Source organism: Pteropus alecto, unplaced genomic scaffold (genome assembly GCF_000325575.1).
Source record: "Pteropus alecto unplaced genomic scaffold, ASM32557v1 scaffold39, whole genome shotgun sequence".
Taxonomy (NCBI): domain Eukaryota; kingdom Metazoa; phylum Chordata; class Mammalia; order Chiroptera; family Pteropodidae; genus Pteropus; species Pteropus alecto.
In genome coordinates this window covers 3,080,973-3,094,496 of record NW_006443568.1, presented here as the reverse complement: position 1 = coordinate 3,094,496, position 13,524 = coordinate 3,080,973, and the positions used below count along the sequence as shown (strand labels likewise).

General features: G+C 36.4%; 1 protein-coding gene and 1 pseudogene across 1 annotated transcript in view; one reads left to right on the top strand and one right to left on the bottom strand.

Moving 5' to 3' along the window:
* Nucleotides 1-13,524, top strand: part of ZMYM4 (zinc finger MYM-type containing 4) — a 143,183-nt gene that overhangs the window by 40,184 nt on the left and 89,475 nt on the right. Inside the window, exon 2 of the mRNA XM_006924252.3 lies at nt 10,899-10,944. Coding sequence (XP_006924314.2) covers nt 10,899-10,944 — 46 coding nt within the window. The remainder of the gene's footprint in view (nt 1-10,898; nt 10,945-13,524) is intronic.
* On the bottom strand, nt 2,972-3,093 carry LOC112473038 (annotated as a pseudogene).

The following is a 13,524-nucleotide window of genomic DNA, read 5'->3' as shown; positions in this document are numbered from 1 at the left end:
ATGAAACTTGAGGGGTGAGTAGTAAGACATTTGATTTCAAAGCTAATATATTTGCTAAAAAGTACCTAAACACATGTAGTAAAAAGCACATTATTACAAAGTTAAGTGTTACTTGTAAATTTGTTGTCACCTAGTTGGTGAGATTATAGGCCAGGCCAAGCAGGTATTGTGGAATCTCTGCCCATCATTTAATCGTGAGCACTGTTCGTGTTACTTCCTTGTACAATGTTAAGAGGAGTATTCTCTAGCAGGTTTGAATTAAACAAAAAATTAAAGAGAGTCAAAGACACTGTCCCTTAATTGATGCTCTACCTTATTTATTTATTTGGACACAAAGTTTTCTTTAAATATTTCTTTGGAAGAAGGGACACCACACTCCACTTAGAGGTCTTATTTTTTCACACATGTCATGCCATGAATGCATAGGAAATGAGTTCCCACAGCTAAGGTTCCTTTCCAGTGGTTTTCATAAAGGGCGCTTCTCTGGGTGGAATAGGCTGACACGTCAGTTGAACCCAGGTATCTTTCTCTTTGGCTTTCTTCTTTGGTCATTTTCCTTCACATGTTTCAGGAAGCTTGGTTCGGAGAGTGCTTAATATGCTCAGTAGGTACGTTAATTCTCTTGGCAAGAATCTTGTCCTTGGTTTATAATAGTGCCAACCTCATGCTGGGTAACATCATAGATTCTTCCAGTTTTGCCATGTAACATTTGTGGGGCATTCCTTTTGAATAGTGCCGATTCCCTTGATGTTTACAATATCACCTACCTTATAGATTTGTGTGTATGTGGCCAAAGGAACAATTCCATATTTTCTAAAAGACTAAGAGAACATATAGCAGGTGCTCTCCTCTTCCTCTTTGTGTTGGTCATTTTGGTAAATTACTGGAAAATGGTGGTTCTGGTGGAAAGGTTGCTCTACTTTATTAAGAAGTTCAGATACATAGAGATTTGCATAAAAATGAAGTTATCTCATAGCATAGGAAATTGCACTCGAGAGGCTTCATTGTATTAAAAATGTTTAACACATTTGAATGAATGCTTTAAAAAGTACTTTTAAAATTATCGGTAGATGCCCACGTAACAATTCTAGTTAATCTTATTTCAGTAATGTCTTTTAGTTTTTTACTGCCTTAACTTCATAGAAGTACAGTCGACCCTTGAATAACACCGTGGTTAGGGCCACCGACCCCCGCACACTCAAAAATCTACATATACCTTTTGACTCCCCCAAAACAACTGCTGATAGCCTACTGTTGACTGGAATCCTTACCAATAACAAATAGTTGATTAACACATATTTTGTGTGTTATGTGAATTATATACTATATTCTTAACAATAAAGCTAAAGAAAAATGCTATTAAAATCATTAGGAAGAGAAAATGTAGTTACAGTACTTATTGAAAAAATCGGCATATAAGTTGACATATGCAGTTCAAACCTGTGTTCAAGAGTCAGCTGTACATTAATGGTGAGCTACTCTGACTCTCTTCCCAACTCTACTTTCAGTGACATCAGACTGGTAGTTTAAAATCAGCCACAGTGGGAGTACTTGCACCATGGAAATCAACTAAAGCTAAAATTACATAAAGTACATAAAATTATATATCCTAGGGGCCAGGCAGGCATGTCTTTGCATCAGCTTGGCGGCTTATTTTTTCTTTTTTGGTTGTCTAGACTTAAAGTGATTATGGAGGAAGTATTTATAATACAGATTAAACTTAAAATATAACATCTTCATACAATTGTGAATTGCACAAATTAAGGAAACTTTCTCCAATACTGGCAAAGTGTTATATGATTCAGCAAAAGAATGGATAATTGGAATTTGGACATTCACCTTGGTTATTTTACTTTCATCTTTCTCACCGAAGTAAAAGAATACATCAGCCAACATTCATGTGGTAAATACTACATTCATTCATCCATTGCAGTTATTGGTTGGCTGTGGATACAGAAGTCTCCCAAGACATCAATGAAAGCATTCTGTGAGAATGAATTATAATAAACTTAGGTGCCTGCATTTTTTTCAGAGTTATTAAATATTTACCAGCACATTATTGGATAGAATCCACACAATATTTTAGCAGTAAAAAACTGGTAGTGGGTAGTTGGGGAACATAAGTGGTAAGACTGTAGAAATAGAACCTAAAACTAATTGACTTTGCTTCCAAACTTAGCAGTTAGTCTCTTTAGGAAGCCACATGCAGGGCCCTCTGTGTGTTTGATGGCAATAGTATAATAAAAACTGTTAGATGCTATAGCCAATGAGAAGTAGAAGAAATGTTTGTTTTTGCTTTTTTTTTTTCTCACTTCATCTTCATACAAAAACTGAATTGTGATTTGACTGACAAGACATTTATGTGTAAACTGTCTTTGTGGCTTATAAACTGCAAATGTTAAATGTGATATAGAGAGAATGTCTTTCTCTCTACTCCATGTGTTCACTCACACCTTTTGGGAATGAACTGAAGACGCAAAGCACTCTTGTTTATATGTAAACAATGCAGAGAATATCTACGAGGTCCTGACCAGCACACATTGTTCATGCTTAGAGTCCAGACTCTGAAGATGAAGGCATTATGTCTCAGACTGGGACTTGGCAAGTATTTCACAGGGTTTAGCTGCCATCAGGCAAGATATGTCTCCAAAGTTACCCCTCACCCCAGAAACCCAGGCTCTAGCACACAGGACCTCCTTCCTGGGGGCTGTCAGTCATCCAAAGCCCCACCCCACCCTCATGCCAAGTTTTTCCTTGTTTTCAGCCAGGGAGGAGTAGGCAGCCCAGCTGTCACTCACTCTCAGTAACCTGTGTCAGAGTGAAAAAAATTTGAGAAGTATTAAAGATAGAGAAATTCTTACTTTTTTTTTTTTTTTTTTTTTTTTTTTTAGGTGAGGCAACCCTTGGTTGACCTCACAGATTGCAAGGACTTTGTCAGTTTACAATCCCTAATTTTTTAATTTTTATTTATTTTTTACACCTTCACCTGGTCTTTCTAGGTGGTCTCCCATTCAAGTACTAACCAGGCCTGACCCTGCTTAGCTTCCAAAATCAGACGAGATCGGGCTCGTTCAGGGTAGCATGGCCGTAGACTTATCTTTAAGACACTGATTCACTCAAAGATCTGGGTCAAATGGTGTCTACATTTAATCTCACGCACTAGTCTACAGAAACAGGAAAGCAAAATTTTTTTTTTTGTTTAAGTTGACTTTAAGTGAGATGTTCCATATCTGGTACCATAACTCATTGGACAGGGACTAATTATATAATGTCCCGACAAGAATGAGCCTTATCGATTCCTAGTCTCTGATGGTGCTGTGCACCTTGCGTATCCATTATGGAACCTTGTCCTACAGTAGTATTTGAAGGGATCTGGGAGACCTTACAGAGTAATCTGAAGACTATTCAGGAATAGCTTTTGAATAAAAATACTGTCTGCCTGCTTATCTCTCTCTCTGTCCATCTATTCATCTACCTATGGTTTTGTCCAGAGAGCTAAAGTGATTAAATTATCTATACTAGAGAGTCAGGCAGACAAGTTTTGCCATGAGCTGATTCACCTCTAAAGGTGCCTGCAGGAAGGTTGTATGTGGACAGCTGAGGCCGCTTGCAGAACAGAGTGGAGGTTATGGGGTAGCAGAGGGAGAATGGAGAGTACTGTATGTATGTTTTTATAGTTTCTAATATCCAGTGCCTGGGACATTAATCTCTCATTCATCAGTAAGTAATTATTGAGTGTGTACAATATGCCAGACACCATTCTAGGTATTTTGGTTGTATCAAAAAAATACTCTTAATTAGCTTACATTCTAGTGACATGACATTGGTATATATCATAGGAGGAAGATGAAAACAGAGAGACTTATAGTTAGGAAAGATAGACTCTCCATAGTAATCTGTTTGCTCTCATTTTTAGAATTATAATTATGGATTTTTTAATGGTAGCCTACATTTCCGTGGCCTTTCAATGGAGGATCCTAGGCTTCTCTGTCTCTCCCACTTCCCCACTGAAAAGAGGATGGGTGGAGCAATGCCAGGACATTATTTGGACCACTCCAGGTTCATTTTTTGGGGCATTCTAGCTTTCTTTCTTACTTGAGGCTACTGTGCTATCTTACTCGCTTAGGTGCTTTTCCATACTGCAAAAGCTAAATTAACTCTGATCTGTTTTGTCTTGACATGAGAGCTTCCTTGCATTCAGGTAGCCTGTCTATAACAGTGGTCCTCAACCTTTTTGGCACCAGGGACCAGTTTTGTGGAAGACAGTTTTTCCACAGACCTGGGACGGGGGGAATGTTTTTGGGATGATTCAAGCACATTATACTTATTGTGCACTTTATTATTATTACATTGTAGTATATAATGAAGTAATTATATAACACCATAATGCAGAATCAGTGGGAGCCCTTAGCTTGCTTTCTTGCAACTAGATGGTCCCGTCTGAGGGAGTTGGAGACAGTGACACCCAAAGTGTGTTGCCTATAACCAATCTATTCCGTAATCTCATTTTGGTTGCTGTCACTACAGAAAACCCTACTTCACAAAAATTGGAGTTTGGAAATGGAAGCAGGCTTTTGAGTGTTTTTGTGGCAATCTCAGGATTCCACCTTGACTTTAATCCAGAATGTATGGAGATTTGAAGTTGTCTCAGACATACTTTTAAGGCCACCGTCATTGGTGATGTCAAGCAGTTGATCCTCTTCTAGCACAGACAAAGTCGATTCACCTGGCTTATTCATAAATGGGTCGTGAATCCATTCCTTTCCAGTTTGGGGTCTTTTGTGGTTGGAAAGTAATACTTAAACTTGAAAGCTGAAATAAATCATCAGCTGGGAGAAAGAAGGCCCTGGTTCAGTCTCTTTCAAAATCTCTGCTAATGTTTGAAACATCAAAAATCCCAGTGTTCACTTGTTGCCCTCATAATTCCAATTTGGCTTTGAATGTAGCCACTTTTTCTGCTGACTTGAAACACGGTTGTTGTTTTTTCCTGAAGTGACAGATTTGAGGTGGTTAAGCAAGTTGAATATGTTACACAAATAAGCAAATTTTGTGACCTGTTCTGTGTCACTGAAATTTGCTGCCATGGTGCCTGTTTTTCTAAAAAATCTTTGGAGTGGCTCTCATACTCAGAGACTCTGAAAAATAGATTGCACAAAAACTAGTATTGTTGTCTCATTGTGAACATTGGTAGACTTGTCAACCTAGATTGCATACCACAGTGACTCATTAATTCTCTCTTAACAGTTGTGCCTCAATATCCTCTGCTATTTCATCAGTTCATCTAGTTATGGTGCTAGCCGGAAGAGGAACACTTGCCTCCTTTTCAACTCCAGCTTTTCCTAAAAGTTCATGACAAATATCTGTAGCAGCAGGCTGGATCAACTCTTCACCAATAGTAAAGGGCTTCTTAGCTTTAGCATTGTGGTTAGCTGCTAAGAGTGATGCTTTCAGAGCATATACATTCGTAAAGTGGTGGTCTTCAATAATTGCTTCTGTTCATGTTCACGTTTTATTTCTGTGGAAAAACTCCAAAGGCTTGTCTTTTAATTCAGGGTACTTTGTCTCCATATGGTGAAGCAGTTTTGAAAGTTTCATGGCTTCATTGGTTGCCACATATTATACAAAGCAGGCTTGGAGAGTGTGAATCACGGTTGCAGTGAACCCGTAATTTAAATAGGACTCTTGCTATTTCCTTTTAAATGCAGCTTTCTTTTTGTTGGTAGTCTTAGAGTCTTCTGCTGTCTCATCACTGGGTCTGTCTCTCTTTTCAAAGAAGCTCTCCAGTGATGCTTGTTTATACTCATTTGGCCAGGGTTAGCTTGTGGGCTCACCAAAACTGTGACTGAGACAAATGTGCAGTATGGGAAAGAGGTGTGGACAGAAATGGTAAATAAAATAATGGGTGAGCCACGTGCTGACTAAAATAAGTGTCGGATTCTGACTTAAAGCCTGCCACCAGATGCAGCTCTACAATTGAAGTACATCAACTCACTTGCCAGTATAAAGCCTGCCACTAGATACAGCTTCTCACTTGCCATTCACTGATAGGGTTTTGATTTGTGTCTGCAAGCAGTTGATTTATTATGGTCTCTGTGCAGTCAACCCTCTCTGCTAATGTTAATCTGTATTTGCAGCCACTCCCCAATGCTAGCATCACTGCCTCAGCTACATCTGAGATCATCAGACATTAGATTCTCAAAAAGAGCGTGCAAACTAGATCCCTCGCATGCGTAGTTCACAGTAGCGTTTGTGCTCCTATGAGAATCTAATGCCTGATCTGAAGGGAGCTGAGGTGGTTTTGCTAGTGCTTGGGAGCGGCTGCAAATACAGATGAAGCCTCGCTCGTTTGCCTGCTGCTCACCTACTGCTGTGCGGCCCGGTTCCTAACAGTCCACAGACCAGCATTGGTCAGTGGCCTAGGGTTTGGGGACCCTTGGTCTATAAGACTGTATGCTGTGCATTTAGCCAAATGCGTCTTTAGATGAATGGGGTGGCCTTCGGAAAAAGAAACCCAAGAAACTCCTCAGCTTATTTTTTGCTATTTGCCACTTAAACATGTCACCAGTCAGGGAAAAATGAGTTCATTAGTTCACTGGAATGAACGCTGGTTGATTCCCCAACGACTGGTACTCCTTTTTCCCCACTGTGTAGCATACAGATGGTCTAAGTGGACTGAGTAGACGTCATGAATTGTCTAAGCCAAACAAGGTAATGCCTCCTTCCTGATGGAGTAATTGGTTCAGGAAATAAAACCTAGGCCAGTTGTTGACTGGTTATGAGATTGTCCAGTCCATTAAATACTCAGAAACATTGCTAGGAGTTGTGGGGCATCTGTAGTCTCTCCTTTTGTGGATGATGTGGTGCACGGATGAAGCTGAAACTTAGAGGTGGCAAGAGTTGAGAGATGTATAAAAAAAGGGAGCTAAAACAATGATAAAAGTGTGTCTGAAGCTTACCTAATCTTCAGACTTTTTACTTTCATAAGCCAATAAATTCCCTGTCATATTTGAGCTAGTTTACAGTTGACTCTTAATGTGGGGTTCGGGATGCCGACTCCCTCCCCCATGCAATTGGAATTCTGTGTATAACTTTTGACTTCCCCAAATCTTAACTACTAATAGCCTACTTAATATTCACCAGAAGCCTTATCGATAACAGAAAGTTAACCAATACATATTTGTGTGTTATATGTATTATATACTGTATTCTTAGAATAAAGTAAGCTAGAGAAAAGAAAATGTTACTAATAAAATCATAAGGAAAACACATTCACAGTATCTATTGAAAAAAGTCCATACATAAGAGGACCTGTGTAGTTCAAATCTCTGTTATTCAAGGGTCGAGTGTATTTTTTCTGTGTGTTTTTAAACAGCTTTATAAAGATATAATTCATATGTCATGCAATTCACCCATTTAAAGTGTACAATTCAATAATTTTTAGTATTTTCACAGTTGTGTAACTACAGTTTTAGATCATTTTCATCACCCGAAAAAGAAATCCTGTACCAATTAGTACTCTATTCTCTCTTTTTTCCCCACCCCTCCAGCAGTCCAGCTACTAATCTATTTTGTCTGTGTGGTTTTGAAATGTTTATGCAGTGTCAATAAAAGGGACTTGCTGGATGATATTGTGTTTATTTGTAAACAAACATATAAATGGTTTGGCATCTGAAGGCAGTGTTTTAGTCCTTGTGTTTTTTCTACTTGAGAGGGAGGCTGAGAGGTAGGAAAACAGGGTTTGGTTTTAAACCATAGAGAAGAAAATTTAATCCTGGAATTTTTGCCACTTGAAAGTGTCTACTGAAGTGTCAGCTCCTGATGTTCTTCCCATCTAGTTTCTTTGTTTCGTCTGAGTCATAATCAATTGCTACTATTTCTTGTATTCAGTATAAGTTTAATTAATGTATTTTATTTTCATTTTGTTAAATAGTTTTCATAATAAAATTTGGTCTCAATTCCAAATCTTCTTTCCTTTTATAATGTGGAAGTCATTGATGTTTTGTCTTCCAGCTTGCAGAGAAGTGCGATGTCAGTCTGGTTCTTGTTTCTTATAGAACATAGTATTAGTCAGCAGTTAGGTTTTATAATCAACTCACAAGATGAAATAGTACATAGTACAAATTACCTTAGAAAATCCCTTTAAGTCATCCATAAACTATAGACATACCACTCTAGTAATATCATCAATATCATTTTTTTCTTATAACATTGAGTATGATTGTAGTTTCTTTGGTTGAGCATTACATAAAGTTCTAGGGGAAATATTGTACAAAAATGCATTATGTTTAAACACTTGGATCCCTCTCAGTGCAGACAAGTGCTTTCATGATTTGCCTTGCAGAGTCCTCTCCTATTTCCCTTTCATTCTGGAATATAACTCATGAATGGAGTGGTAGGTAGAGTGGCTTTACTGTTTCTCTGCCTTCCTTTCCTTTTCATTGTTTATATAGTTGAATTCAGTTACATTAAATGCATTTTATGAATCACTTGCACTATAGTTTTCTTTATTCTTCATGTTTTCTTTTGGAATTCTGAAATCTCATCAGGATGTATCTTTTTTCCATTAACTTTGGTATTTGGTGGGCTTATTCGATCTCGAATGTTCATATTTTTAGTTCAGAGAAATTTTCTTGTATTACTTCATCTTTTCATTGTTTTCTCCTTTAGAAATTCCTCTGAGATTGCTATTAGACCTACTGGTTGTCTTTCATGTTGTTATATAAAATATCTTTTCCAGATCTTTGATTTTTTTTGTTTTATTTTTTTGAAACTGAGAACTTTGTCAGTAGCCTGTCCAATAAAATTTTAATTTTTTCTGTCATTTGTTTTCAAATATCCTCTCATGTCTCTTTTTCAAGGCCATCTATGTTTGTTTATTTGCATCTGTAGCCTCTCAGTCATCTCAGAAACCACTTGAAATACTTTTTAGAAGTTTCTTTTCTGTACATTAATTGATTTTTTTTCTGGAGTAGTTGTTCTCTTTGTTTACCTTGAACTTCTCTTTCACAGTAATTTCTTTCAGGAGCCTGGGATCCTTGGTTGTTTGCATTTACGACTGTCATATTATTGATTACTGTAGTAGTTGTGTTTCCTCTGCAGATGTGTAGGTAGCTAGATTGTTCTTATTCTTTTAAACATTTCTCCCTTGAATGAAGAGACACTGTGGGTTATATAGTAGGCAACGTTTATCAAGAAGTAGCCTTTCTTGTATTCTTGCCAAATTGATGAGTAGTGGCAGGGAAACAGGAAATTGGAATGCTCACACTTGCCGAAGTGAGGAGACCTTTAAAGACCAGAAATGGAGCATGCTAGTGTCTTTAGCCCCCAGGTGGAATTGCCTCTGATTTACATTTTTCCCCCTCTGTGTCTTTTAAAGATCTGAAATTATCTCACATTTGGCTTTACTTCTGTCTTAGGCCCTAGCATATTAAAATAGCAACCATCCATGTAACATGGCTCCCTTTCATTTAAAGATCAGCTTATTTCTGGCTTTAACCTAATAGCAAAACCTGTTGATGCTGATGTTCTGTTCAATTTTGATTCAAAGTTTTGCATAATTCTCAATAAATGTTAGCAAGTTCTCAATAAATGTTTATTCAGAACACTTATTGGCTGTATTTTTTATTATAAATTTATATGATCCTCCTGTGACATAAAAGTGATTTTTAAAAAATAAGTGTTTTTCAGACTCACAAATAGAACAATCTGATGACAGCGAGCGGGGAGGGAGGTTGGGGGGCTGGGAGAAAGGGGTAAAGCGTTAAGAAGTACAAATTAGTAGTTGATAGATGGTCATATGGAGATGGGGAGCAGAGCATAGGGAATGCAGTTAGCATTAATGTAATGGCTAGGTGGAGAGCCAGAGGAGAGAAAGAGCAATTAGGGAGATCATTTTATAAACTGTACAAATATCTAACCAATGTACTATATACTTGAAACTAATAATAAAATAAAGTTTAAAAAAATAAGGGAACTTTATGGGGGACAAAATTGAACCTCTACCTTTTTCTATACCATATGTAAAAATTAGGATGAAACAAATCATAATCTTACATGAACATCTAAAATTGTAAGACGTCTAGAAGAAAATTTGTGATCAGGCACACAAAAAAACAAAACAAAATTAAAAAGTAATAAATTAAACCAAACATTTAAAACTAAAAACTATCGCTTTTTGGCTTTTTGGCTTTTGGGCTAAGATTAAGTGAAAAAAAAGAGCCTAGAAACTTATGTTCTTTGAAAGACAAAAAGTAAGAAATGAAAAGGCAAGCCAGAGACTGAGAGAAAAATACAATACATTCTCTAACAAAGGATTTTACTCTTAAATTCAATTAAAAGAAAAGAAACAGCCCCATAAAAAATGTGAAATGATATAAACACTTTTCAAAAAAGATTTACAAATGGCACATGAAAAGATACTCAACATCATTAGTCTCCACAGTGAGATACTTCATACCTATTAGAATGGCTGAGGTTAAAAAGATTGACAAATGATGGAGATACATTGTTGGAAGTGTATAATGGTACAACCGTTATGGAAAACAGTTGGCAGTTTTTTAAAGAAGTTAAATGTACAACTACCATATGGCCTAGCAGTTCCACTCCTAGGTACTTACCCCCTCAAATGAAAACTTGTATCCACCAAAAAAAAAAATTTTTCTTTTATAGTGAGGGCGTGTATTATCTCTTCCTCTCTGGTTTATGAGTTTTGGCCTGAGAACTTATTTCGCTCATTCTAAATTTTTTCTTACTCTATTTGGCAGTGTTTTTGTTTATGTTCTGTATTTGTATATTTTGGGTTGAAAATTATAGCTCTTGGGGGAGTCAGGAGGGATATCAGAAAGTACACTGGAAGAATATGATTCTAATGTTTTTTTTCCCTTTTTTTCCTTTTTCAGTTTGAGGAGAAAACTGGTGCAGTTTTTGATGAAATTGTAGAGAACTGTAAGTACTATTTTATAAAAAAAACCGGTCATGTCTTTAGATAGATAATAACTATAAGTCCAAATAGAGTATTTATTTATAACAGGATTAATTAATGCGATGATCCAGTATGATTTAGTTGAGATCTCATCATACCCTCTTAATATTTTCAGCAAGTTAGTCTGAATTATAAGTTTTACTCTTTTTTAAGTAATTATTTTATTATCACAATTATTAGCTTTGAAATATAGCCACATTTTGTGTATGTGTAAAGTATATAGAAGTATATACTTACCACTTAATAAAGGTTTCTACTTTGTCTGTAGGGCCTCTTAATTTTCTCTTTATATTTTTCCATGATATATGATTTTCTTAAACTGTTTCTTAATGATTATAAAAGTAATACATTCAATTTTACAATAAAAAAATGAATAAAGCTGAAAATAAAGGCGTTGTTTTACCGTTCTCCAAAGATAACCAGTTTTAAAAGTTTAATATATATCTTTCCAGACTTTTTTTCTATGAATGTATGTATGTATTTATATGTGGTAGGAGGGGTTTATGTATGTTATATGAGGGGTTATATGAATACTGTTCTTGGTTTTTTCATTTATACTGCCTAGATATCTTTCTGTGTCAGTGTATTTAGATCTATTTCATCCTTTCTAATGGCTGGCTACTGAGTATTTTATTGTATGGCTGTACTATAACTATGTTCCTCTTTCATACATGTGTATAATATTTAAAATTTCTCACTGTTGAAAGCAATATTGAGTATGTATTCCTTATACATCTTTGTCTACTTGTTTAAGTGTTTCTGTAGGTTAAATTCTAGGGATAGAATTGGCGAATCATCAAAGGATGTTTGTGTGCTTGTTTATGAAGGGTAAATTTTGTCATCTATAATTCCTAAATCAAGGGAAATGTGCATTTCTTTTGTTTGTTTACTTCCACCAATAGGTTAGGTGAGTACCATCTTTCTTTTGGGCATTAGTTAATATTTTTGAGTGAAGACAGTTTTTCAGGCTACATATTGAGAAGTAACTAATTCTCTTGATCTTTAGTGGATTTAGTTTTCTTTTTTCTTGCAGGCAGGCAACAAAGTTAGACTCCAGCTAGCTTATCCAGAAGAACCTTTAGAAGTATATTGGAGTATTTCTCAGAATTTAGGGATGAGGTAAAGAGCACATTTCCTCCAGGAAACTCAGTGAAGGGAGATCATGGACCTGCAATATCCAGTGCTACCCAAAAGCAGTTATGTTCCAGTGACTTTTATTTTTTCTGTATATCCATTTTAAATTTAAAGTTCTTAGGAAAAAGATTATGATTGTTCCAGCTTGGATCTTATGTTTATCTTCGAACCAATCATCAATGGTCACAGAAGATAGTGTCATAAAGTAAAACATGGCTGTTAGGAGATATCCCTCAGCCACTGCTACTCACTTTCACTGGATAATTTTTGATTACCTGCTTCTAGACACGCCTTTTCTTAAGTCTGTATACTGGTAATTAATTAAGTAGAAAGTAATCAAATAGCTTTCTAAAGAAGGTTTTAATCTGATGCTTTGTTTGTTAAAAGATGTTGCAGCAACAACTATCTTAAAGTGGTAGCAGGAATCTAACCAAGCTGCTGCACTTGGGTCATTTGGTGCCTGGTAAAACATCCCTGCAAACACTGATAGGCTGGAGGTTTATAAGCAGGAGATTTTATACTGAATGTTGAATCCAAATGGTGTGGTAAAGATTACCCTATAATCTACTCCTTTCTGGGCTCTGGAGGCAGTGAATTGACTAGCTTGAAAGGAGATACTGGCCTCTCTCCATGAAGGGATTCAGGAACATAGATACCCAGACAGTAGATGTAAAGGCAGACTGCTCCATAGATGGTATTCAGGAAGCGTCCGATTCCAGAGATGGTCATCCAAGGCCTACCATTTTGACTTGAGGTCTGTATCCAGAAAAAAAGCAGATTCACTGTTCCTTTGACAAATAATGTCTCAAAATGTCTAGTATAATACTAGACCTACCATGTATTGATTGCCCAAGACCATCAGGACATGAAGCTTCAAACACTTGTTTTGTAGATCAAATTCAGCCCTCCTAGAGTACAGCCCTTCTGAAACTCAGCAAAATATAGTATCTGCTGATTGTTGGCACACATAAATTTATCTCCATCAATGAGGAATTTGGGAAGTTTGGTTTAAACATGAAAAAGCTGAGTTGACTTTCCAAAGCTACAGTGTTTTTAGTGAAAGGGTTTTAAAAGAAAAAAGACTTCAGCATTTCATGCAAGTCAGAAGAGAAAGTAAGGTTGTCCAACTTCTAGTTCATCATTTGTGCGGAGAATTTGTTCTCTGAATTTTTTAGGATATAGTGATAGAGGAAGTGACTGATACTGTGGATTATCCTCATTTATATTTTCTTAACCACTGCCAGTTTATGTGAAGTTTGAAAGATGTTCAGATAGAATAGAGAAAGTTTTTAAAAAATGTATTCAGTAGTTGCTTCTTTAAATCAAGGACTAATAAATGGCTCTAAAATAACCACCTGGTTATTCACCAATGGTTAATTTTCTTACTGATAGAATAAATTCATTGAAGA